General features: G+C 51.5%; 2 protein-coding genes across 8 annotated transcripts; both read right to left on the reverse strand.

The window, feature by feature from the left end:
• Positions 1 to 431: 431 nt before the first annotated feature.
• AIFM2 (AIF family member 2, ferroptosis suppressor) lies at positions 432 to 15,640 on the reverse strand. Of its 5 annotated transcripts, none has more exons than XM_019625210.1 (9): positions 15,487 to 15,640; positions 8,705 to 8,895; positions 8,238 to 8,353; positions 6,710 to 6,829; positions 5,618 to 5,710; positions 3,927 to 4,035; positions 2,805 to 2,957; positions 1,420 to 1,620; positions 432 to 1,194 (listed from the first exon to the last, which is right to left on the reverse strand). In XM_019625210.1, the coding sequence occupies exons 2-9, from the start codon at positions 8,880 to 8,882 to the stop codon at positions 1,043 to 1,045; spliced, it is 1,122 nt and encodes a 373-aa protein (XP_019480755.1). In that variant the 5' UTR covers positions 8,883 to 8,895; positions 15,487 to 15,640; the 3' UTR covers positions 432 to 1,042. The 5 variants fall into 5 exon arrangements, with proteins under 5 accessions (XP_019480755.1, XP_019480749.1, XP_019480771.1 ...); XM_019625204.1 differs by having other exon boundaries at positions 8,705 to 8,898; XM_019625226.1 differs by having other exon boundaries at positions 15,306 to 15,640.
• A 2,552-nt stretch (positions 15,641 to 18,192) lies between these two features.
• On the reverse strand, positions 18,193 to 26,953 carry TYSND1 (trypsin like peroxisomal matrix peptidase 1). Of its 3 annotated transcripts, XM_019625178.1 has the most exons (4): positions 25,668 to 26,953; positions 23,816 to 23,946; positions 22,583 to 22,768; positions 18,193 to 19,114 (listed from the first exon to the last, which is right to left on the reverse strand). In XM_019625178.1, exons 1-4 carry the CDS (start codon positions 26,831 to 26,833, stop codon positions 18,897 to 18,899), a joined length of 1,701 nt encoding a protein of 566 aa, XP_019480723.1. In that variant the 5' UTR covers positions 26,834 to 26,953; the 3' UTR covers positions 18,193 to 18,896. The 3 variants fall into 3 exon arrangements, with proteins under 3 accessions (XP_019480723.1, XP_019480731.1, XP_019480740.1); XM_019625186.1 differs by lacking the exons at positions 22,583 to 22,768; positions 23,816 to 23,946; XM_019625195.1 differs by lacking the exons at positions 18,193 to 19,114; positions 23,816 to 23,946 and having other exon boundaries at positions 22,695 to 22,768.
• Positions 26,954 to 27,144: the final 191 nt, after the last annotated feature.

Below are 27,144 nucleotides of genomic sequence, written 5' to 3' on the forward strand. Positions count from 1 at the left end.
GGGGGCAGGGTGAAAAAGGTGAAGGGATTAAGAAGTACAAATTAGTAGTTACAAAATAATCATGGGGATGTAAAGCAAAGCATAAGGAATATAGTCAATAATATGGTAATAAATGTGTATAGTGCCAGGTGGGTACTAGACTAGTCAAGCGGATCACATCTTAAATTATATGAATGTCTATCCATTATGCTGTACACCTGAAATTAAAATAATATTGAATGTCAATTGTAACTGAGAAATTAAAAAGCAGGGGAGGAAAGGTGAAGGGGAATAAGAGGTCCAAATTTCCAGGTGTAAAACAAATAAGTCATGGAGATGTAATGTACAGCATAGGGAATATAGTCAATAATATTATGATAGTGTGATACGGTGTCAGATGGTGCTGGACTTATCACGGTGATCACTTCTTTAGGTACATAAATGTTAAATAACTATGGTGTACACCTGAAACTAACATAATATTGTATGCTAACTATATTTTTAATAAAAAATCTTTAAAAACAATTAGACTCCTATTAAGAGTCTGGGTGTTACAGGATGTATTGGCTTCCCTTGAACAATGGGAGAGGTTGGGATGCAGGCCATCTCTCCACTCCAGCCTCTCTTCCTCAGCTGGTCTCACTTTGCAGGCCCTCCTTCCTGACCTTATGGATGGGATGCCAGCCGCCTGGAGACCCAGCTCTCTCTACTCTGAGAGCTCTGAATGCCACACCCCATGTGCACACATACGCACACATCCTGGGGTAGAGAAGGCCGGCTGTGCCCTCCGCTGCCCTCCAGGACCAAGTGAAGCCTTCAGTCAGCAAAGGGCAAGCAGACCTTTCCAAACCCAGGAAGAATCCTCTAGGGGTGTCTTTTTTTAATGTCTGTCTCTCTCTCCATTTTCGGTTTTCTGTAAGTTGTGTTTCTGGTCAGTACATCACTGGCATCTTCCTTTAGAAAAAGAGCACCTGCCCTTTAGCACTTGTCAGGTGGGTACCATTGGTCAAGCAATCCATTCAGCGGGTGGCGGCGGCACCTCATCCCCCACCCAGACTCCCCATCAGGGTGGAGACTGCCGCATGGTTTTCCAGCTTGTGGAGACGAAGAGGTCCCGGCTCTTGGCCAGCCGCACCATGAACTGCCCCACATAGAAGCCACTGATCTGGCCCACGCCGTCATTTCTCCCCATGGCCAGGAGGAAGGTCAGTGCACCTGTGGAGGAGAGGCAAAAACTGGAATCCTGCTCACCATTTGTAGGCCTGCAATTCAAACATTTATTTATCAATTCTCAATTTATTTTTAAAGCACTCTAGGGCATGTTTCTGACACCAGCTTTGAAAGTTTGTTGTAGCAGTCAGTTATCTCCAAGCCCACAAAGTCTTCACCCTGTCTAACCCCCACTGTCTTAAAACTATGAAGCACATAGGGCTCCCTTACCCGGCTTGTAGGCCTTGAGGGGCTTCTGCTGTGTGGAGTTGACGATGTTGGCCACTGCGACCTTGGCATGGAGGCCAGCATGATAGGCCATCTTGGGCTCCTTCACATCGGCACAGTCACCGATGGCATAGATGTGGCTGTAGCCCTCCACCTGCAGATACTCGTTCACCCTCAGAGCACCATTGCTGGCCAGCTGACTCTCTGCCAGGAAAACCAACACAAAACCAAGATCCTGAGCTGCCGTGTTAAGTGGCCCCCAGAACATGGTGAAGAGAAGCTCTAGTGCTGGTCAAACCACCCTCCAAAGGCACAGCCTTCAGAGGCAAGCCTCCCCGCTAATTTATTTCTGCCCCAAGTGCCCACCTCAGAACTCTTCCTGCAAAGGCAAGGTTACTATTCCAGGGTGGAAACTGGTCAGAAACATAACAGGTGTCATTTTATATAACGTGCAAAACTCTTTATAAGTTACCATGGTTAGTCTATAATATAATGATTAAGTTTACTACTGAGCCAAGTCTTGAATTTTCTTTTGAACGTGGATCAGATTTTTAAAATAAATGCAGGGCTTTAACAAATGATAAACTTTTCATTTTAAGGAATTAAAAAACGTTTATCTTTGAAAATATAACACTAGGACAATTAGGTGTTAAATTCTGGGATCTCTGTCCAGTATAAGCCCTTAGTCCCACTTCCACACCTAGCCTGTGTTAGCTTCCTTCCTCGGGGATTAGATACGTCTTTTCTGCAGGGCACCAAGCAAGAGCTCCTTGTGCATGAGGAATACTCAGGAATTAATGATGGGGACCTGGGGACACAGCAACCATGGGGCCTGACATTGAGCCATTGAGCCTCCAGCTCACACATGGAGGCCATCAATCCACCAGCTCCACCTCTAGGTCGTTCAACACTGAGCTTTAGGAACATGAGGCCACATTACTGCCCCTACTACCCAAGCTCAAGTGACCAAACATTTGGATTAGGGTTTGGGGAGAGCAGTACACCTGTGAATAGAGAAAGACCTGACCCTGGAGCTCCCTCACATCTGTGTTCCAAAGAACAGAAAATGGATCTTTTTCGTCTCTCTGAAACTTGTTCCCATCTCTCATCACTAGAGGGCAGGTCCCAATTTTGGAAGATTGTGTTGACTTGGGACATCTTGGGCTAAGTCATCATCGTCACAGCAGAGGAAAGCACAGTTAAGAGTTGGCCCGAACCTGAATTTAAAGTTTGATACCACCATTCAGGAGACACAAATGAGCTGCTGGGATGGAAGGGGAAGGCACGGTGGTGCCGATTCCTGGGGAGAGGCCTGTGGGGCCTTCTTAGGTGGCTGGAGAGTGAGGAGGCAACCTGGGGAGTGAACAACAGCTCCCCCTCCTGCTTACCAAATGCACTGCGGTAGGCAAAGCTGTTGATCTTGATACCGTTGCAGACAATCACCAGGTTGGTGGCCACCTCAGTGCCTTTGTCCGTCTGCACTTTGATGCACTCTTGATACTCGTTGAGAGGCAGCTCCTCCAGGTTGCTCACCCGCTCACCTGTCAAGGGAGGTCTGTGACCAGGAGGCTGGCAGAAGGTGGGCACGTCACCAAGGCTGGGGTCCAAGCCAAGGCTGACATAGGGAAGGCTAGAGACCCAAGGGAAAGGCCTAGACGTGGTGAACCAACTGGGAAGTGATTGCAGTCCCACCTTCCCTGCTGCCCCTCTCCCAGTCCACTCTGCTGCCCCAAGAAGCACCATCTGGACATCTCACTCCAACAGATCCAATGGAAGGAAAGTTCCAAGAAGCAATTTGAGGCTATGTGAGGAAGACCTCCAGCACACCTCTCTGTCAGCTACACCATCCTGACCAGGCTGGACGAGCCCTCCAGGCACACAAAGAGGAAGAAAGGAAAGTCAAGAAGCCAGCCTACTCTCCTCACTGCCTGAAAGTAAAGTGGTCACAGTGCTGTAGAGCCAGGTACAAGGAAACCAACAGCCAGGATGGGCTTTCAAAGAGCCCTGAAAAAAACAAGGAGGTTGAGCCCCGTGAAGTGTGGGGGTCATACCATTGGGGTTAGAAGCTCACTCTCTAGCATGCTGGTTGATTTTCTTCCCTCCTGCTCTAGACAAAAAACCACACTCTTCACCACCCTCAAAGTCCAAGCCAACAAGCCTATTCTCTCCACCACAGAGACATCATAATTCAGGTCAAATCCTTTGGGTGATTTTTTAAATCATTCAGCACATAGGTACCACCAGCCTATGTCCAAAGCAGTAGCCAGGACAGTGCTGCCTCCGTGATGTGGAAATCCCATAGGTACTATAGGGCCTCTGCTCTGCCCAAGGACGGACACAACTGCCAGCTGGACAACAGGATTCAAACGGGCTTTGATGCTCAACTCCAGGACACAGAGAGCCTGGGGATGAGCGGAGCCACCTTCAAGCGGCGGGCAGTGACCACGCCTCTGAGGCCAGTCTCACTAGGCCAGGAAGGGGGCCAGGGCAGGAGGGGAACTTGCACATACTCAGCAGCAGCTGCACGCCTTTCCGGAGCAGAATCTCCTTTGCTTCCTGCCGGACACAGGGCAGGAGCTCCTTGTCGGCGAGGGCCACTTGGGAGTGAATGAGAGTGACCTGGGGACAAACAACCACAGGACAGAGAATGAGCCACTGAGTCTCCTGCTCATATGAAGAGGCTTTAAAACACATCAGCCCATCTCCCCCTCCTCCTCCCCTACCCCTAGTTTACAGGTGAGGAAACTGAGGCCCAAGCGAGATAATCTGCTCAGCACCAGAACCAGCACACTAACAGGGAGCTGGGCTGGAGGCATGTCTCCTGGTCTAGGACTCTCAGAATGCGTCCATGCTCCACAGCCCACACCTCACCTAGGGCCACATGGAAAGTTATTTTCAAGCACCCTTGGGTGCTTATGATTATACAGTCTATATATATAAGCCATAGGCGTTCTAACTGTAAATCAGGCTGACATTTACATTACAGCTGGTTCTAAAATTGGCACTTCCAGGCACATCTAATTGCTGTCTGGGTCAGCACAAGGAAGTGGGAGGCAGCTTGGAACTGTGTTCAAAGCTCAGACTTTGAAATCAGACTGCCCGTATTGAAATCCCATCTCAGATGCTCACTTGGACACTGCTCAACAATTCAGTAAGACAGGATCACTGTCTCACTCATAGGAATTTTATAAGGATGAAATCAGGAAATGTGTATAAAGCACATAACTCAGCACCTATTGAGTCCTTACTAAAGGGTGGCTACTATTACTCTTATTTGTCTACTAATTATAAACAGAAGTTAGACTGAGTTACTTCTCACTGCAGACTGGACTTTACCCCATAAATCAAAATGAATGAATTTTTACGTTAATCACTCATAATAATTTCCAACAATTTTTCAGAGAAGAGCTGTATAATTAAACTAGCCCATATCGATCTCACTCGTCAAAACCAATCTGTCTCCCTAGGGAAAACGAATCAGCCACAGGCTCCGTGGGGCTCTCAGAAGCGGATCTGGCTTCGACTGCAAGCTCTTGCTCCAGGGCCCATAATTACTGATCATTATTCAGCCCTCGGCTGAGCCTTTATAGCTGCCAGGATGTGCTCTCTCTTCCCAGGGTGCCAGGCAGACGCTCTACCCATCCATCATTTAAAGGGAACAGGGCCACCCTCCTGTGGGCATGAGGCAATGCTGGCCAGTCCTTTCCCAGCACACGCAGTGAGGGGCTGCACTGCAGGCTCTCCCGAGGTGGCTGTCCAGAGCAAGGACTACTGTCTCTTAAAGACAAAAAAAAAAAAAAAAAGCCACTGCTTTCCCAGACAGAAAAAACTAACTAAGAATGCCTTTGACCAAGCTAGTTGTCAGCAAAAAGAGGTCATCAAAGTCTATGTCTAGATTGCAAAGGTGGGGACACGGGTGATAACCTCTTGTGTCTCCCCTGGACTTGATTCTCCTGGCTGGCCCAGAAGGCAGGAGCCGTCATTGAACTAGGACACATTTGGGCTCTCCAGGAAAAATTCCTAGCAGATGAGGACGTTAGCGGATCCTCCAGTAGAAAGAGCAGGAAATGGGAAAACATACACTCCCGCTTTATAGTAAGGGAGCTCTGCTTCCCAGGCCCTTAGCAAATTCCTGGTTTTCTTTAGACAACAAAGAAAGAAGCGGACCTCCGTGAGGTCAAAGCCGAGGCCGCCTGCCCACCTCTTTCCCAGGGTGCTCTGTTTTAATCTCTGCTGCCATCTCCACTCCCGCAGAGCCTCCTCCTACCACCACAATGGACTGTGAGCGCTGCACCTGGAGCAGAAGGAAACGTCAAATGCGCCCCGCCCCCGCCCCGCCTCGCCTCATGGGCCAGCCTATGGTGGCAGTTCCTTGGCCAAGGAGAGTAGAGATCTTTCTAAATTCAAGGTCTAAAGGTACTTCTTCAGGGCCAGGCACTTGCTGGGTGCCTCTCTATATTTTCTCACTTGATTCTCACAGCTGCCCCAAGAGGCAGGTATTACGACTTGTTCACCTTTCCCATCCCCATGGCCCAGGTCTGTCTGAGTTCAAAGCTGGGTTTCTAACCTCCACATTAATGTCTGCTCTCCCCAGTTTTCTCAGGAGCTTCGCAGAGAGGGAAAGATCTGGACTTAGTCCAACAAGGTTGCCGGGTTTGACTCCCACATGGGATGGTGGCTATGCCTATCCGCAACTAAGATTGAAAACAGCACCTTGAGCTTAGAGGCCACGAGCTGCCGATGGGAAGCCAGATGGCGACTGGCGCCCTCCACAACGAAGACTGAAGAACAACAACTTGGCTGGTCCCCCTCCCCAATTCCCCAGTAAAATCATTGGAGGAAAAAAAAAAAGAGCTGGCCTTAGTCATGTGGCAGCACTCACCCTGAAATCCTTCTCAGGGTCTCCACTCCTCATTATTCAACAGGGATAGACCCATCCCACCACCTCTCAGGATCACTGTGAAAGCTGACTGAGGTCACAGATCCAAGCCTGCTCTACAAACCACAAGGCCCAGTGCAACTGGGAGCTCCAAGACAGAGAGGAGCTGGGGACACGCCAATCGATACGTGAACAGGTCTCGGTGCTAACGGCCACACTTTGATGACAGATCCAAAGGGCTCCACCCAGGAATCTCTTTCTAATAACTCCCCATCTTTACAACCATGGTCACAGCTCCGAGCAGCTCCTGGGATCTCCTTGCTGTCGTCCCAAGTATCCCCACAGCTGTTCTGCTCCCCCAGGGGCCACCCAGTCTTCCTTTGCTGCCCTGCCTCGGGTCAGCGGGCAGCTCACCTGCTTCACAATGGCCTCATAGGCCTGAATGGCATCCTGCTGGCTGGAAACCTGGTTCAATTTGCCAGGGAAGAGCCCAGCGCTGCCTGTGGCCAGGATAAGATGTGAGAAGGGCAGGACCTATGAGGGGTGAGGAAAAGAAAGGTGAGGACAGGCCTGGGCTTCTGCATCCAACCCAAGGCCCACGGGGCAAGGAACACCAGGTGGGCACTCCAAGGCAGCCCTCCTTGGAAGGGAGCAAACCTATCACGCTGGTTAGGCCAAGGAGTGGCCCTAGAAGCTGGCAATACCTAAGAAAGCATATTTAACCTCCTGCCAGAGCCACCCAACATGGAAATAGGAGGGGTGAGCTCCCCAAGGGGTGGGTGGGGAGGCAGGTAAGCAGTCAACAGGAAACTACTTATGGAAAATAAGCAAGATTCTAGCTTCCAGTGTGGAGTTAATTTAGAATCTCCTAGGTATTTTAGAAAAAAAAACTCCCTGTCCCTTCCCCACCCCCAAAAAATGGAAGGAATGGAGGGAGAAAGGAAGATAGGTGCTGTTTGGAGCCTAAATATATAAAGTTGACAAAACCAGATGCTCTGATGGGTGGGGAACCAGGGGGTCTGTATCCCACTCAGCCCCCACTTCCCCCATGGAGGCCTGAGATGCCTGCACGGGCCCTTCCAGAGCTCTGAAAAGCTTGGCCCAAAACCACAGGACAAGCAGACTCTCAGTAAGTTTTCCAACTGGGAGATTCCTAGCCCTAAAATTAGCTAAAGAAGGATTGATTCACACTAAATCACATACCCATTGAGGGCAAGGAATTCTGTCTCCTTTTTCCAATCCCCCCTCAGCTTTGAATAGAGTAGAGGGCCAAGCTACAGGTGACCCTCAATACAACGAGTGGGCTAGTGGCAGCTCACTGATAAAGCTCACGTCACTGCAGGTATATACCAGGCACCATGCTACACACCCGGGTTGAAGAACCCAAAAAGGAGTGAAGAGAACCTCTGCCCCCATGACCCCCTAATCCAGGGATGTGAATCACGTGTGTGCCTACCCTTTGATTCTAGCCAGCGAGGAGGAGGGCTCCCTGGGCTCGCCAGGTCTGGGGCTGGTCCAGGACATACTGGCTTTCAGAACATGGGCTCTGGGGTGAAACTGCCTGGATTCAAATTCTGCCTGAGTCTCTTCCCAGCTATGGGATCCTGGGCAAGGATCCCACTTATCCTCTAGGTAAAGTGAGATGATACCACCTCTCTGACATATTAAATGAAATTATGTAAGGCTAAGACAGTGCCTGGCATACAGGAAAGGCTTGAGAAATGTCTGCTACCACACTCTCGTGACTGCTGTGGTCAGGCCTTTGCTTATGAGGAAGCTGCTATGTGCCCAGGACCAGGCAGTGGGCACAGAGGGACGATGAGGGCCACAGGAGACTCTCTCCACCCTTGAGGAGACCCACGCAGGTCTCCTCCCGCCAGCGGCCGTGTCCTCCAGGGGCCTGCTGAAGCCAGCTGATGGGCAGGCCGGCCCCCGTGCTCACCTCGCCATCCTCCAGCAGCACCTTCTGATTCTTCAGGTCAATCTCCACCACCAGACCCTGCCGGAAGCTTTCCTTGAAGCTCACCGAGTAGGAAATGAATGTCTTTTTGGCAAACCCTGGGGAGTGGATACAGAATAGATCACAGTGTAAAACTGAGCTGCCCACAAGAGGCCAGAATAACAGAGCCTTTCCAGGGGTGCCCTTGGCCAAACAGCTGGGACAGTGGCATACCCAGGGTACCCACCACCCTCTAAGGTACCAGTCTGTGCCTCAGGTCCTCTGGGAAGCTCAAGCTCTTACTTCTAGGGTCTTAATACGGTAGCTGCTTAAGGCCAGTGACAAGATTCTCCAGCATTTGTCTGCTGGTGGTATTTAGGTACCTTGCCCTAAATGGAGAAAACCATCTCCAGACCGACAGCATGACAAGACCACTCCCACCAGGAATGCCCCAGAAAGGAGCCCATTACCACTCTCCACGGAGGCCCGGAGGGCTGCCACATTGTGGTGGAAGAAGTCCTTCATGTCCACCAGCATGAAGGAGACATTCAGTGCCTGCAGCTCGCTGGCAGCCGCAATCCCGCCGAAGCCGCCGCCCACAATCACCACGTGCACACCTTTCATGTCCATCGAGACCTGGGACCCCATCTTGAACCAGGCTCTGCTGGGATAGAAAGAGAGGCTATGTCGGAGTCAGGGGGGTGTTCGAGGCTGGGAGAGCAGGGGTGAGCCCACAGTGAGAAAGAACTCGAATGCGGAAGACCTGATCTTTTCCAATTATGTAATTATGTCCATTAGTGAAATTCCAATTTTGTAAAATTTGAATTAAATTCCTAAAAAACAAGGGGTATCACAATTCCATCCCATCCCCCAACCACCCAGTTCCCTTCTCCAAGGCACCCACTATTACTAAGTTTATATGAGTCCTTCCAGAGATACTCTGTGTACCAATAACCATAATTATTTTTTGCACACTTAAACTATTCTGCACTTTTTTCACTCAATATATTTGCTCACTCAACAACATACATTAACTGAGCTCCTGCTCTTTGATATGCTCTGTGCCACGGATCCTATGGTCAGAGAGACAGACAAACAGACAGATATGGTCTCTGCCCTTGTAAAGGTGGGGCTTACAAACTCAAAGGGCCAGTGGATAATGCAGGCATAATGGTCAGGTGCATAGTAACAGTAATGGTGGGCACATCTGTGGGGAACTGCAGGCAAGGCCACATCAGAGGAACTAAATAAAATTCTTTAAGCCCTGTACTAAGCAAACGCTGTGACCAGACAGACCTGCCCACACACGTCACCAGCTTGAGCCCCATGTCTAAGGAGATCAATTGGCAGGTTATGACAGTCAACCTGCAAAATAGGATGCAGTGTGACCAAGGCCATGACAGTGGGGTGGAGGGGAGAGGCCTGCAGTGGGCAGGTCATTCCTCTGAGCATTCCTGAGACAGCGGATGTACACTGGGACTGTTGGGCGACATTCCTCAGGAGACGAGGCAGGAAGAAATATCTACTGGGAGAAGAAACAGTGCTGGTTAAGGTCTGAGAAGGAATGTCTGCTAATAAGAAAGAAGGTGGAGGAGAAGCGCTGATCGTACAGGCTCCAGTGAGAGGCAGAGGGCGAGCAAGGTCCTGCTTGATGCCCAGAAAGGGGAGCTGCCGTCGACGAGAGTGTCCGCAGAGAGGGACAGGTCAAGTGCGCCCCAGACTCACGGTCACACATGGACTGGGGCAGCCTGACTAGTTTCCAGCAAACTGAGAACAAACCTTGGGTGAGTCCCTGAGGAGCTAAATTCAAGAACCATTGGCCCAGAGCTGGACAACGGAGGACATCTGAGGCAGAGAACAGCGCTGGGCTGGGTCACTAGATGCTGAACCGTTGAGCATACAGGAAAAAGAAGGTGGCAAAGCCTGCCTGGAATCCCCCAGCCAGCCTGGGAGGCTATCTACCAGGCTCGCCGTCCAAAGGGCCTGGGTCACTTGGCGCATCCCAGAGTCTGCCCCTATGGAGGGCAGAGGGCCTGGCCTGGGGCTGCAGCCAGGGGTCTTGTCCCCAGCACAGCTTAGCCCCAGTGAAGGATGCTCATGGTGCAAGGCCTCAGCACTCTCCAGTGTGGGAGCCCAGCTGTTTGAGGAGCTGAGACGCCTTGCCTGCAGCTCAGATCTTGAGAGCAATGAGGGATTGTTGGGAGATGCTGGCTAGAAGCGACAAGCAACCAAACCTCCTCCTGGCCTGTGCCAGGATCTAAGGACAGGCTGCCAGGGAGAGAAACTGAGGAAAGAAGCAAAGCTCACATTACACAGAAAGCAGCAAGAGAGGTCCAAAAGCTGCTGTGGGTTTCAGGGAGGGGAGGTTCAGAGCGGGAGATGGCAGGCGGGGGCGGGTGGCAAGGAAGGAGGAAGCAGACTTAGGTCAGCCTTGAAGGACAGACAGCAAGCTGCCCAAAGACTCAATGGGGAAGCGTGCTCTAGCCCATCTGGGGAACCTCTCGGGCAGCACCGCAGGCAGCTGGAAGGCTGCCACTCCATCTGTGTGGCCTGGAGCGCAACCCCTTCCCTCTCTGGGTTCCATTTACTCCCTGTAATGGGAGGGGAAACCCTTGGGATGTCCTTGCACACATAGGTTTCCAAGGCATGGTGGCCCCCAAGATGGTCCCCAAATCTTCTGACACTTATGGGGGCAGCTTATGGTTGGACCAACCATAAGCTGGAGGTCCACTGAGCCATTATTCTCATTGATATTCAAATGCGTGATTTCTCCCTGGGGGAGGGAAAACCTGGCAAGGCTAGCTCTGGCACAGGAGATTGGAGGGGATTTAACGTTTCTCACTGGCTAGATGCTCCCCAGTGCACTGAGGCTTGTCCATTCTACCCATCCCTTGGGGGGGGGGGCGGAGGGGCAGGGCGAGTCCCCAGCACACAACGCCACCTTTGTTGCTCCAGGCCCTCATAAAGGTTGTCCAGAGCTGATCGCCTGAGTGTTCATCAGGCTGAATCTGCCAACTGGGCCAGAACAAGAATGTATCCTGGGAGCCAAAACCCAGGGGCCCAGCCAGAGGTCAGGAGTGGACACCAGGAGGACACTGAGCAGGGCCTGGGAATGTGTCAGCGGATGAGGCAGGCTACGGAGGGGGTATGTTTCACCTACCCCTCTGGCTCCCTCTGTGCCAGCCTGCCCTTGGGGCCAGCAGCCAGCCAGGAAGTCTGGGCAACACCCAGAAAGCTCTGCTTCCAAGCTGGCTGGGCACAGGCCCGAGAGAGGCTGCACAGCTTGTTGGGGAGAAGGGGTCTCTCATGCGTCAGGTCACACTGGACCATCCAGGGACACTCAAGGAGAAGCCTTTGAAAATAGCTGAGGCCAGTGGCTTCTCCACAGAGGAAACAGCGTGGGGCCAAGAAATCCAGTGGCAGAAAGGGAGGCTTAGGACGAGTTCAGTGAACAAGGTGAGGAGGCCAGGAGGGCCGGGGACAGGGGCCAGCACACACAGTGCCTGTCATGTCAGGGCAGCATTTGGGCCTACAAGTCTGCCAATTCTAACCAGCAGGCCTGTCCTGGGTCCCTCACAGGGTCTCCTTCCCTAGGAAGAGAGAAAGCCCAGTGACCCCAGCACAGGCCTGATAGGCAGTGGGTTGGCCAAAGGAGTTGAACCCTCCCTGCCCCCTTAGCACCCTCAGGATCATCAACTGACTTCCCCAAAGGGCAAACCCTGGCCCATCCAACTAAACACACCCTCAGTGAAGGCAAATTGTTTCTCTGGAGTCCCAGTGGTAGGTGTGGGGCCTGAGAACACACCTAGGCCCAATCTAACACAGTTAGGTGGTAGGAGGGCTGGAATCTGCTCTTCTCTCTCCTCTACTGACCTCTGATACACTCACTTGGGGGAATGGTGGACTGGCAGCTCTCCAGCCAATGCCACCCCTCCTCCTCGCAGCTTCCATTGCCCAACGCGCTTGGACGTGCTGACTCTCCCTTGGCTCTTCCAGTGCCAATTCTTGCCTGGGCCCTGAGGACAGCTGGACAACCTTCTGCTCAGCCATGACCTACTTGGCCAGACACCTAAACCCTGGGCCTAAGCCATGGACCTGAGCTCCCACCCTCACAGTAAGTGCTCAAAAAGCATATGCACAATTGACAAGATGTATTATATGTTCTAATGTAGCAGTCGTGCTGGGCAAACAGCCTCAATGAGAGACTCCATCAGTAAGAACCTACAGGATACACTGTTCTACACCCATACAACGGAATATTCTGGAGCCGTTCATTTTTAGAGTGGATGACTTTTACATGAAAAGTTTGTCCATGATATGTCCACACCAATAGGATGCACAAGACCAAGAGTGAATCGTAATGTGAACTGTGGTCTTTGGGTGATTATGTCAATGTAGGTTCATCAGCTGTAACAAGTGTACCCCTCTGTGAGTGATGTTGATAATGGGAGGGACTATGTATGTGAGAGGACAAGGGGCATATGGGAAATCTCTATACCTTCCCATTCATTTTGCTGACTACAACAGCTAGCGTTCAATGCACTTTTACCCATATCTTTGCATTGAACAGGTGTGAGTTTTTCGTCCCATTTTGGAAAGAAAGTCAGTAGCTTGTTCAAGTTCAATCCTCAACAGTCTGACAGACGTGGACTCGAAACCAAAATGTTCATGGTGGTCACCAGATGATGTTTTTACTTTCTTCTTTGAGCTTTCTTTCTTTCTTTCTTTCTTTTAATCATTTGAATATTTTTAAATGAGTCATTTTACAGAAATAATAAAGCTTTAAAAACATCTATTTTTTTTAATTGAGAGATTCATATAAAATTCGCTATTTTAAAGTGTACAATTCGGTGGTTTCTAGTGCATTCATAAAGTTGTGCAACCATCACCACACTTAAATTCCAGAACATTTTCATCACCCTAAAAAACCCCCAAAAAACGCATCCATTAGCACTCATCCCCGTTCCCTCCTCCCTGCAGCCCCTGACAACAACCACCAATCTCCTTTCTGTCTCTACAGATTTACCTATTCCATACCTTTTCTGTCTGGTGTCTCTCACTTAGCATAATGTTTTCAAAATCCATCCAAGCTACAGCATGTGCCAGTATTTCATTCCCTTTTATAACTGAGTAATAGCTCATTGTATGATGATACACCACACCACATTTTGTTTATCCATTTGTCAGTTTATGTGTATTTGGGTTGTTTCCTTTTGGCTATTGTGAAAAATGCTGCTATGAACATTCATGTACAAGTTTTTGTGTGAACATATGTTTTTAATTCTCTTGAGTATATACCTAGAAGTAAAATTGCTGGGTCCTATGGTAACTCTAGATTTAACTTTTTGAGGAACTGCCAAACCCACCATCTGATTTTGAACTGAACATCAAGCCAAGGGGGACAGCACAGAGAATCTTAACTAAATCTGCCTAGATTCAGGAAGGTTAGCATAAAAGATGGTCCAAGAGAACAAATCCTAACTGTCCAGTAACAGCTAAGGAATTTTACCTCTGCCCCACCCCCCATCCACACACACACACACACACACACACACACACACACACACACAATCTGGTTTACACTGGAATTTTCTCAGTAAATCCTGTTTTCTCTACCAAGGACTCCCAGCCTTACCCCAGGGGGATTCTTTTCTAATAATACAGGCAGGGGATTTTAGGAATCTACTGAAAAATGATGAAGTTACATTTATGCCAAAGCTGTGGAGAGGTCACGGCCCTGAAGACATACAGCAGAACCATGTATGCTCTGATTGAAGGACATCGCCCAGGATTGCTTCATAGAGATTACAAACAAAACACACAGCTTCTTGAGTCCTCACCAGTTATTCCCAGGGAAGATTTCTACAGCCTGTTTCCAGAGTGGACATTCTATTAAATAGATGAGAGGGCTACTAGACTGCGATTTCAAACACCAGGAATGTCCCCTCTCCACCTGGGGGAAAGAGAGGGTCCTGCAGCCTCCCTCACTGGACACCCAGGAACAGGTTAAGAGTGGGCATTCCATGGCCAGGCCCCCAGGGGAACACATGCAGAATGTAACACGAAAAAGACCAATTTGTGAAAGGGACTCAAAGTCTGAAGAAGGGGCTGTCCTTTCATGTCCAGGAGAGGGCAGCTTTGAGCAGACAGGCTCATTCCAGTGTCACGCATACTCCTTCTCGTACAGAAAACCTAAGCCTCAAAATTTGTACCTCATCCTGGGAGCCAGTTAACCATCCTGTGGTTCCCTTAACACCCCCAGCGTCTGCTCATCGCCTGTCTGGAACCTGGCTTCCTCATTTCAGCACCAGTTAAAGACCAGGCCGACCCTGGAGTACACTGGCTCTGCCCAGAGCGGCACCACTTAACCCCTAGGTAGCCCTGATCAAGGCCAGGCACAACGGGGCAACAGTCTCCTCCTCTGGACCGGAGGCCTTCCACATGCGGGGTTACACACAGCGCCCTTGGAGGGCTTCTCTCAAGGTGCTGGGGTGAGGGCAGGTGGGGTCTGAGAGCTTGGGGCTTGCACTCAGGCACACTCACCTACACAGACACATACTAGAACCTGACCAGGCCTCCTTGATATTTTACATATTTACATATTTTACAAGTTGGCCTTTGAACACCCAAGACACCTGGAAGCCCCTCTCCAAACTGACCCTCGGCCCTGTGCCTGTCCTCCGGTGGGATCGTCAGCTCCCAAGCGCCTCTTCCCGCCCCACCCTCGCAGTCCATCCAAGGGTCAAAGGCACTCTTGGAGGAGACAGGCCCGTCACCCACTAAAAGCAGCTCCCGGTGGATTTCAGGCGTCCTCCTGGCCTTCCCTAGCCCCATCAGCGTTAGTTCAGCGCCCTGATGGCCTTTGTCCACACAGAACCTGGGGGGCTTCGCGGAGGGAAAAGCTGGCCCGGAGTGCACCCCGCAGCCTGTAGGCACAGGGTAACCCGGGTATCTCGTCCTAGAGTCGGAGGCTTTCCTCCTGCCCTGTGACACCAGCTTCCACCCAGCGGCGACTCTCAGAGCCTTCCCAGGATGGGGGAGGGGAGGAGAGCATGGGGTAGCCCGTCTTACCTGGGAAGACTTAGCCGGAATTTCGGGGGGCAGACGGGGATGGGGCGAGTTTGCCCTGCCCTCTCCGAGAGTATATCTCCCTGTTGTGTTTTGGGGGAACTAGGGTAGTACAGGCCCAAGCCCCGTATCTTAGACGACAGACCGCTCCTCCCAAGGAAGGCCACGATTCGCACCCACCGACCTCCGACTCTGTTGCGTTTCCCGGGCCCCGGCGCCGCCTTGTTCCACTCTTCTGTGGGACCCCGAGAGCCTGCCCGGCGCGCCGCCTCCGACGCGGGCCGTCTCCCGCCGCCGCGCCGCTCTCGCCGGCCGCTCCGGTCGCCGCTGGGTCCCGAGGCCCCTCCCGGCGGGCGTGACTCAGCGCGCCCGCCCTCCCGGCCCGGCCACACCCCCGGCGGGGCCCCATGGGACTGCCCGCCCGCGGGTGGATGAGAATGGCCTCAACCGTGAAAGAGATGACCCGTAAAGACTGATGCTGCCCGGCTCCGTGCGAGCCCCTCGGATTCTGCTCAAAGTTCCGCCCGACTTTCTTCCAAAGCTCTTTCACTCAGCAGGACCTCAAAGCAAGGGGTCCCCGTTCCCCGTCCGCCGGCACCGGCTGTGCCGCCTGGGGAGATTACCAACCTCCTCCCTTCGTGCATATAAAAATAATCCTACAAACCCAGTTGAGGCCTGGCCCTGTGCCAGGCGCTGGGAGATAAAAGGGAAAACAAAACAGGCATGGTTTCTGCTTTCCGTCCGATGAGGTGTTAGTCTGGGGAAAGAGCTACATTAAACATGTATCACTCATTGCATTAAGAAAGACTGGGGGCAAAGGAAGGAAGCCAAAGCCTCTCTCCAAGGATGAGAGGGAGTTAGCCCTGAGCAGACAGGAGGCAAGTGTGCTCTGGATATGCAAAGACCCGGACGCAGGACAAACTGCCGAGAGCAGGGGCATTGCAGAAGCGGAGGACAGAGGGGCCAGCGTGGGCAGGGTGGTACAGGCCTCCAGGTCCTGGGGAAGACTGTCCCTGTCATCCCAGGGGCAATGGAATGCCACTGCAGGGTTTTCACCAGAAGAGTGACAGGCCTGAGTTGTGTTCTGTGGTGAAAGGATGGGAGAGTAGGAAAGCTGCCTGAAATTGAGGGAACAACTTAGGAAGGCAGTCTGGAGACAAAAAGAAAAGAAGAAAAAAAAAGGGCGAGAGAGCGCATGAGCACTTGGACTAGGCTCTGTAGAGAAATGGACTGATGCAAGCTACATCCTGGCCGTAGGATCAAGCTAGTTTGGTGGCAGATAAGCCATGTTCATCTATTTAATGCAAATATTAGCACCTACTCTAAGAGTTGCGGAAGATTCAATTAGATCATTTATGTGAAGAGTTTTGGTGTGGTGCCTGGCATACAGCAGCAATGAATACACAGCAGCCATTTATTATAGGTATTTTATATGGGCTGATTAGCTTGCCCGAGGCAATGGCAGCTTCCTGGCTCCCAGCCTAACACTTTTGAATACTGTCCTTCATCTATCTGGTTTTCATGAGCGTTTATACTACAAGTGGCCATTTCTGTACCTCTTCCAAAAGCTGTGGTCAAAGACCTTGCATCCAATATTCCTGGCAGAGGGAGTATTGTGATCAATTCCACTAAGAGGGTGGTGCCCAGAATCATCTCAAGCTGCTGTGCTCCCATGAGTACCCCCCTCTCATTATTAGCCTACAAAGCCCAGGCAGCATCTCCCTGTTTTCTGGAATCCTTGCTTCTCCTCCTATCCTAGCTGGCACCCGGCCCGGTGAATGAGGGCTGAAGGAGGGAATACAGTCAGATATGTGGGAGTCTCTACCTCCTTCTTCAGCCCCTGGGGACCCAGAAGAGCAATGGTGCCAGAGTGTGGATGCAGAGAGCCCCTGAGTCCTGCTTTAGGTGTCTTGTCCCACACCATTGTAACTGGTTCTCCAGCCTCCAGACCTGCTCTTCCAATTTTCTCTCCATTTAGTACTTCCAGGACAGGAATGTATTTTCACACTTCCTTATACCAGCTCCCACTGCTCTCAACCTGGAACACAGGTTGTCCGTTTCCAGTTCATTTGGTAAACACCTACTCTTTTCAGGGTTCAGCTCAAATCATCTTGATGAAGCCTTGCCTGATCCTCCCTTCCTGGACAGTCTTCCATCCGAACAGGACAGAGCTGCCCTGATCTTTGTACGAATGGGCTGACACGCCGGTCTCCCACTAATAGCCTGAGCTACTCGGTACCCATACATGCTCAAATAAACCCTTCCCCTACCCCTCCCAGCAGTCAGAACTCAGCCCTCACCCCCTGCTACCATTAATTTACTGCGGCACTTCTCTCAGGCTAGCTTTTCCCTCTGGGCCCATTCCTAATCCATGAAAGGGAGAACAACCATCACAGGAGTGTTCTATGGTTGCCCAGAGTTGGCACTCTACAAGCCGATGTTAGACATAAAGTACTCCCAGGGATTCTCTGTACTTAGAATCAGCCCCCCAGCCCGCCACAAATGGCATCCAACCTGTCAGTGATTTAACAATCATTTCTTGAGGGCCCACATGTTCCTGACTTGCTGGGTTATCTTCACATTCACCTTTGAACTGCCCAACTCCCACGCACCCCAGGGCCCACCACAGACCTGGGCACATCCCAGATACTCTGGAAACACTTGCTGCCAGGCCAAGACCACACCACCTTTTGGGAGCTACAAGCACCATCCAGTGCTGACTGGCACCATGACCAGCTACCAGGACCAGTCTGACATGGGAGTATCCTATGAGATCAAACCCCACCGAGAGTGTGCGACAGAAAAGGTGTGTTTCTGTGCCTGCTGCTTGCCTATTCTGGATTCAACTCTCAAAACAAAAAGGAAAGAAAGAAGCTGATACATGCAAGCATAGAGGTCCTCCCACAGGTCCTGTTTATTCCCAAACCCCAATCAGACACATTCTACCCCCCAGATCCCTGAGACATATTGTAGGGTTAGAAAATTAAGGCACTGGGTCAGAGTTGCCCTGCCCTTCAGTGACACCTGACATATGAAGACACAGGAGTCCTGATTTTCGGGGACTCTGCCTCCCCATAGGTCTGGCAGAACAGGGAGACGCTCCTTTCTTTTGTCCCTGGTCTTCAGAGCAGGGTCTCTCTGCCGAGGTTTTCTGAGGAAGCCCCAGTGCTCTGTCGACCCAACCCTGACAGCGAGCGGAGAGGAGCCAAGGTCCCAGGGAAGAAGCTGCTCCAGACAGCCAGCGGCCACCAGGAGACAGAGAACAGACACAATGGCTGCCTTCCAGCCAGCGTCTGTGTGTCAGGACCAGGGCTGCTGTGCAGTTATGCTGGGCTCCCCAGGTGGGGAATAACAGAGGTGAATCTAGTGCTGGGGGCAGAGAGAGGTGGGGGCTGGAGAAAGCACCCCAAAAAGGGCTGCTGGGCTTGAGACCCACGGGGCTGAGAAGTTTGATCCAGACTCCAGAACCAAACAAGGGGAGCAGCGATGGAAAAGTCGCCAGTTGGGGCGTGCCATGTCAGGATCCAGAGGCTGCGTTGCCTCAGCGCTTCCCAAGGCATAAAATGGTGGCTCTCCTTCCAGAGGGTGACAGCCTCAGAGCTTACTCCGTGGGGCCTCCGCCAGGGGCCGCTGCAGCCGCCAGGCCACCCTCACTGGCTCGGTGGCATGGTCCAGCTCCCGGAGGCCGCCCAGGTCGGCCGTCTGACTGTACTGCCGCAGAGCCGGGTGGAGCACTGTGATGGGAATGCTGAAGTTCAGGTGTGGGTAGGTGGCCCCCGTGGTATTGTCCCGAGTGTTGCTGGCAACGATGCCTGTTGAGGATTCAAGAGAAGAAAAGGGGGTGTGAGCCAGGGGACAGACAGATGGATGGGAAGCGGGGCCCATCTCCATCCTGGAAGCTCTAGGCTTGTTGGGGGCTTGAAGCCCCCAGATGCTAGCCTTCCCTTCATGGACACCAGCTCCCCACACCCTGCTCCCCTTTGCTGGCTTTAACTGTCCTAACACTATCAATTTCTAACACACTGTTTCACTTGTTTTGTTATCTTTCTCGCCAACCAGGGCCAGGTCCACGAGGGCACAACTTCTGTTTTGTTTGTGCAGTCTCCCCACACCCAGAACAGTGCCCAGCATGGAGGGGGCACTCAAGTAAGCGAATGAATAAATGAATCAGACGCACAGACACTTTCTGTTTGGCCTGCGTAGTGCATGTATGTGTGTGCATGTACTTTTTAAGACAATTTTGGACTTACAGAAACCTTGCCAAAATAGTACAGAGTTCCTACATCCTTCATTCAGCTTTCCCTTCTGTTAAATATCTTATGTCACCATAAAACATTGATCAAAACAAAGAAATTAACCTTGGTGCAATGCTATTAACTAAAGCACAGATCTCATTTGGGTGTCACCAGTGTTTCCATTCATGCTTTTTCTGCTCCAGAATGCATTCCAGAGTCCCACATGGCATTTAGTTGTCACCCCTCCTAAGTCTCCTCCCATCTGGGTCAGTTCCGCAGTCTTTCCTTATCTTTCATGAAGCCTTGACACGTTGAAGAATACAGGTCCAGTAATTTTGTAGACTTTCCCTCAATTTGGGTCTACCTGATGTGTTCCCATGATAAGATTGAGGTTTATGCTTTATTGAGAAGCAACATATCCTTCTCAGTGCTTCCTATTAGGAGATGTATGATGTCTATAACCATTACTTGTGATGTTAACGTTGACCACTCAGCTAAGGTGGTATCTGCCAGGTTTCTCCACTGTAGATTTACTATTGGGTTGTTGGAAAAGTCATGACGCATGTTTGCAACAGATGGCACTAGTTCATTTTTGGAAGTACTAGAGTCATTTGCATCTATGTTATTGCTATGCCGTTTGACAGCTGACAGTTCTAGCTTCATTCTAAAAAAAATTGAGCAATTTGGTTGAGTTTTGGAAATTTTACAAGTTGAAGATGGAAGACCAAATTGTGCAGTTTTGCCATATTTTACTGTTTTATTTCCATAAAGGGAAGAACATGCATCAAGCTTGTGAAAAGTTGCATAAAGTTTACGTGACAATGCTCTCCAAGAACATCAGTGCCAACGATGGTTCACAAAATTCCATGCTGGTGATTTTTATATCAATGATGTTCCTCAGTCAGAGAGGCCCACCAAGGTTGATGACGACAAAATAAAGGCATTGATCGGGTCAAACGCACATTACACAACACGAGAGATTGCAGAAACATTGAACATCCATCATTCACGACCACCTGAAGAAGCTAGGATATGTAAGCAAGCTCAAAATTTGGGTTCCGCGTGAACTCAATGAAGTTCATTTGATGGCACATATAAATATCTGCAAGATGCTCATTAAATGGGAGGAAAACGATCCTTTTTTGAACCAACTGATAACTGGTGATGAGAAGTGGACTGTTTACAACAATGTGGTGTGCGAACAGTCTTGGTCCAGACATGATGATTCGCCTCAAACGACACTGAAAGCAGACATTCATCAGGGGAAGGTTATGCTCTCAGTGTGGTAGGATTTTAAAGATGTCCTGTTTTTCAAGCTCCTACCAAGAAACCAAACAATCAACTCGAATGTGTACTGTTGGCAATTGGACAGTTTGAACGAATCCATCACCCAGAAACGTCCGAAAGCTTGTTAATTGTAAAGGAGTTGTGTTCCATCGCGACAACGTGAGACCATACACAAGTTTGATCACCCGTCAAAAATTATTGGAGCTTGGATGGGATGTGTTGCCACACCCACCATACTCGCCTGGTCTTATCGAACAAAATGGGCAATATATCATTAATTGATCTTTGTTCTTTATATAAATGACCTTTGAAAAACATAGACAAAATACGTCATGACTTTTCCAACAACCCAATATTTTCCCCTTTGTAAGGTATTACGTAGGTTAGGGTTAGGCAAAGATCCAGCTTCTACTTAAACGTTTGCCCACTGATTTTAGCATACATCAGTGGATCCTGTCTGCAGCAATTCCTACTGTGGTGAACCACTAATGACTTTCTATTTCCCTCATTTCTTCTGCATTTATTAATTGGAAATCTTTTGTAAGGAAGAGCTGTTGCTTGTCTCCATTTAAAAATTTATTGGGTTATTATTTATAGCACTGTGGACTAATGGATATTCATTTTTTCCTTTGGTTTATAATCCAACACTATTATTATTTGTTTTGTTGCTCAAGTTGTTCTAGCAGAAGCTCCTTCAAGTCAGCTATTGGTTCTTTCAACATTTGACATGCCCCGTCATTTTGTCATTGTTAAGATTTCCTTCCTTTCCAGTACCACAGGTACTCCAGGCTCATCTTGGATTTTCCCTGTCCCTGTCCTAGTTTCCCATTCTTTTTACTAGAGAATGGCACTTAGAAACCAAGATCTGGGCTCTGAGTGTGTTCATTGCAACGGGGGTGTCACAGCAGACAGAGCTGGGATATATATACATATATATATGCATACTCATGCATACATATACATAAATATTTCTGTATCCACATGTTTAAAAGTTATGGTTGACTTTATTTGCACACTATGATTGAAGAAATAAGCAATATTGTCGCTAGTAAGAGCAATGTCTCTCACTATGGGGGAAAGCAGTCAGAAAGAAGAGAAGCGGACGTGCACATGGACCCTGAGTGCTGGACTGCAGTGGGAGGTCTCCATGTGGACTCATGTTGGCTTTTCTTAAAAATAGATCAATAGACTATTCAAAATAAATAAATAACCCACCTGACTTAGTTACCAAACTTTAAAAGTTGAAAGATTTAACAATCATATCCACGAACAAAAAGGTCCACAGCTTCTTGTGAAAAATCGGAGATCAGCCAGTTTTAGGCCCACATTCCTTCACAATGTGGCAACGACACTGGAGCTGAGGGGTGTTCACCCCAGTTCACCTTTGACCCTCCACTCCCTGTTGTCTTCACTCATTCATTCACTTTACCTGCCCAGTCTCTGGAGGCTTTGGAGTCTGTGACCCTTGGACTAATCCAACTCTTGAGGTTCACAGATTGAATGAGATTAAGTGATTCACCTTAATCACCAAGTGGCTTAGTGGCAGAGAAAGGACCAGAACCCAGACCTTTTTCCTTCCCAGTTCAGCGTCTGTCTCTTTCCACACTCAGGAGCAGAATAGCCTGAAAACCTTGGCTAACTATTTCCTGGACATAAGAACACAGAGAGTGGCTCCCAGGGCTGGACACTGAGCACTCACTAGATGGTACTGAGGCTCCGGCAAGGGGAGGGCTGCGAGAGGGCCAAGCAGCTGCTTACCAAGGAGGTCCCCTGAGTAGGTGGAGAAGAGGGGTCCCCCACTGGAGCCGCCATGCACAGCACATGTGGTCTGCAGCATCACTGGTGTTTCATCCACCTGCACCACAGCTGACAGGATGCCTGAGGTCACTGAGGGCCCACAAGCCTGGCCAAAGACACCGAAGCCCACCACGCTGACAGCCTCACCTGCCAGAGAGGGAAGGAGGGTAAAGCTGAGAAGCCTCCTCTGTCTGGCAGGACTCAGCCTCCCCAACCCTATTCCTGTCCTCTCCAAAGTTCCAAACTCTGCCCTTTGAGTTTCTGCTCAGATACTCCTGCCTTCAGAGAGCCTTCCCCACATCCCCACAGGAAGAGGCCAGGACCGCCACTGAGCTCCCAGCCCTGCATCTGCTTAACCCTTTCTCCTTAGCATCAGGCTGTTCCCCTGCCCTCTGTCCCCTGCTAGACTGGGCAGTCACTTTTTGAAGTTCCTAGCACCTAGCTAGATGTTCATTAAATGCTTGTAGAATTAACATCCATCTACTCCTGGGACTAAGAAGTCCCTTGGTGGAAAAAAATGGTGACGATGACTACAAAACCCTCCTTTACCAAGAGCTTTGAATGCTCAGGGCCTAGGGCTGAGTCCTTCACCCCTGCCTCATAACACCCAGGAGTAGGGAGCTACCCCTATTAGACAGATGTGGAAACTGAGGCAGAGAACATTAAGCTGCCTGTCCAAGGACACAGGGCTAGTGAGCAGCAGAAGAGATGCTAACTCAGAGAGCTTGTACTCTTTGCAGTTATATTACACTGCATGCACAAAGCAAGACCTCTGGTGCTTCTGTGGCAGCATCACAAGACCTTTTTCTCAAATCATGCCACTGAAGCAACACCTATGTGACCAGCCTGCAGGATTATAAGGAGCCCCCAAGGCCCAGCATCTCCATACTACACTGCCACAGGGCCTCAGGAAAGAGGCGAGCTCATCCTTTGACAGGGATCCCACCTGCCCCACCCCTCAGCACCTTAGGCATGCTGGGCACAAGCAGGGAAGCCTCCAAGAGCATCCACGGCCAATGCACTGGAACCAGGATTTCATGCCAGCTTGATGCCAACCTGACTCACCAGTCCAGCATGGGCAGGGCAAGGAGCTAGCTTGGGAGACTGGCCCCCCCGATCTGCAGTGTTTGAGTGCCCAACTCTGACTTCCCTTCCCAAGGTCCACCCAGATCAGCAGGCCCCTCTGTCCTTTACCTTTGTGGAAATGCTCAGTGGGCACAGGGATGGGGACACCCTCTAGGTCCTCCTCCAGGCTCACCACCGCTATGTCATAGGGAGATGTCTCCCGAGTGGCAAACACTACATGTCCCCAGATCTTGGCACTCCTGGGAGCAAGGGAAACAAAATGACAGCTTTCTGACCCTTTAGGACAGGGAAGAAGCAAAGGGATGAGTGACAGTAAAAGTCATGAACTTGAGAGTTAAAAGATCTGCTGCCAGCCCTGAAACCTACCAGGCCGGTAACTCTTGGCATGTCATTTAACCATTCTGGGGTATTTCCAGACATGCTTTACCAATTGTAGAGTATGTCTCTGCAAAGCTTCCTGCATGTCACCATGATCATAAACACCTGACAGACACCCAGTGAGCACTGGGGCCAGCCCTGGTGTTAACGCTCTGTGGACATCATTCATTTAGTCCTCACAAGAGCCCTTTGAATGAGGCACTGGTATTATCTCCATTTTAGATGGTGCATTTGAGATCCAGAAAGGTTGAGTAACTTTCTCAAGATCACACAGTTAAGTGGCAGGAGCCAGAGCAAACATGACCAGTGTTTTCCTTCACTGCCTCGTTTGATACCGACAATCCTGTCCGTTGGTGGGGCAGGCATAATATGACTTCATCCCTCTGGGTCCTTGTTTACAGAAATGCCAGCATTTCTATAGCACTTACTATGTGCCAGGCTCTGTTCCAAGACTTTACATGTCAACTCAAGGCAAGGCAGCTTAGACAGATAAGTGACTCACTCAAGATCACACAGGGGCTTCCTGCTACACACTTTTCAGGGTAGCTTCCAGCAGACCTGCTGATTTTCTTAGGAGCAAGAGTGGTGTGGGGGTGGGGGACGGTGAGGAATCCAGGATTATATACCCAGGGAAATGGTCATCATCAGTCTTCCCTATAAAGTCGTGGTTATCCTGTCAGCTGCCAGTGGGGACCTCTATGACAAAAGCCGGGCTGAGTTAACCTTGGAAATTCAATAGGATTTTGAAAGGCCTGAACTGGGAGGCTAGATTGAACCAGGTACAGGAGAACATCGGGCACTACTAACTCCAAGGTGTGATCCTGCTTTGCTGTGGCCTAAGCACCTGGGACTACAGAGGAAATAGAACATGTACTAGAAAACCAAGCCAGGAAGCCAAAGCCACTGTCAGAGCAAGTGGAAGCAAAGGAGGGCAAGAGTGTCCTCTTCAGTAAGGGAACAAGCGACTGTCTAAAGTCCCAACCTGACTACCCACCAGGGTCACTCAAAGATTGTTCAAACCCCATCTATCTGCCTGGGCTCCACGCCCACATTTTAATTAGGTGAAAGCCCACATCTGCAATTTTGATCTGGAAGGGAAGCTCTGGGTAAGGTCTAAGAGATAAATAGGATGAACAGGCTCAACTCATTATCCCAGAGGGAGCGCATCCTGGGCCCCTGGGACTTCACCACCACTTCGGGGGTGTGGGTAGGGTTAGGAAGTCTCCATTCCAAGGGCCTAGTTGTGCGGGGGGCAGGGCTATGAGACAGAAGTTGCCCAGAAGGAAATCTGAATGGGAGAGGCAGGTAGGCAGGGATGCCCCACAGCTCCCAAATCCAGAGTTGCTTGGCATATTACCCAAGCCTCATTGTGCCCCTGCCAGAAGGGCCAGAATCGCCCATACTAGGGTTCTGGGAGCCAAGGATGAGGGAAGGGTCCCAGGTCTCTATTCACACTACACCACCAAAGCATCAGCGTGACGCCAGAAGGCCTCCGTAATCCTGAAAATTAAGACCTGAGCCCTAACATCCAGATCTCGGACCTGGTAAGGGAGTAGAGTGGGAGCAGCTTTGTGGGCCTTACTTGGAGGTGGTGGGGCGCACCAGAACTCTGGACGCCTCGCGGGGGGCCACATGCCGGCAGGTCACCACTAAGCGGGGCGCCACGACTACTCCGGAGCCCCAAACGGTGCCACATTCCACCAGCACAGCTGCAGCTGCCCACGGGAACCCGGGGTCTCGGAGGGGCAGGACCCATGGGGCGCCCACCTCGGGCGGCAGGAGGGCCGCCAGGGAAGCAGCACAGGGGTGCAGGCGGCCAAGCGCGGTACGGGCGGCGCGGAGGAGAGGGGCGGCAGCGCAGAGCAGCGTGAGGCCCACCCACTCGCGGGACTTCCAGCAGAGGGGCGCCGCCACAAGCGCCACCAGCACCCCCGGGAGCCGCGCCGCGAACACGCCGCCGCCCTCGGTGCCGGGCAGGCAGCGCGCATCTGTGAGCAGCAGCGGGCCGGTCGCATTGCTGAGCACGCCGCGGCTGAGCGTGTTGAGAAAGATGTCCGGGCAAAAGGCCCCAAACGGGGAGCCACAGGCCAGCAGCGGCGAGCCCTTGGGCAGAGCCCCCAGAGGCGCAACGGCCACTCTCGGCCCGCGCTCATCCGCCTCTTCCACCGGGCTGGGCCGCACTCGCAGCAGCGCAAACCAGCCCAGCGCTCTCAGCTGATCCTCCTCCTCGTCCTCTGACACCTCGGCGTCCGGCGCCGTGCTCGCGAAGCGCCACTGCTCAGCTGTCTCGCTCCCGAAGAGGTGCGCGAAGTGGGCCCGGAATGCTGGGCAGCTCAACAGCAGCAGCAGCTCGGCGGGGTGCGGGAGCTGCACGGGCGACCCGCCAAGCCGGGCCAGCGGGCCGGATTCTAGGCCGGCGCACTGAGGCGTGCACAGCCAGGGGCGGCCCCGCTCCGGGCGGCCTGTGGGATTCGCGGCCGTTGGGCCCCACTGCACGTGCAGGCGCAGGTCTTCTATACAACTGTCGCCGGGCAGGAAGGCAGCGCCGGCTGCGGTCAGCGCCCCGCTGCCGGCCCGCAGAAAGGGGGTGAAGATGCCCCCGTGGCACAGCACCAGGCCCGGGCTGCGGCTCAGGATCACCCCGCTGCAGCTCCACGAACCCGCCTCGGGCTGCCCGGCCCGGGAGGCGCTCACCACGCAGCCCGTCTGCTCAGCTACCCTCATGACTGGCTTCCACTGCCGCCCCATGCCTCCGGGACGGTGAGTCCGGGTTTCCCCGAGAACCAGGGAGTGAGCTAGGAACCCGGTCAGGACCCGCGGACCCCACGAAGCGCCACCCAGAGCTACATGCGAGAGACGCAAGCGCTTACTCTGGTCTTCCTCATCGGGTCTGATTGGCTGAACCCAACTGACCCAGCCCAATTGGCTGGTGCTTGGGGCCGAGCCCTGATTGGCTGCTGAGGCTGACCCTCCTTTCTACTCCCGGTTGGATCATGCCACCTGTGTGCAGCGTAGAGGACCTACAAGCCCCATAGCCCTGGGAGAGTGACAGGCGTGCG

Source organism: Hipposideros armiger, unplaced genomic scaffold (assembly GCF_001890085.2).
Source record: "Hipposideros armiger isolate ML-2016 unplaced genomic scaffold, ASM189008v1 scaffold_15, whole genome shotgun sequence".
NCBI classification, from domain to species: domain Eukaryota; kingdom Metazoa; phylum Chordata; class Mammalia; order Chiroptera; family Hipposideridae; genus Hipposideros; species Hipposideros armiger.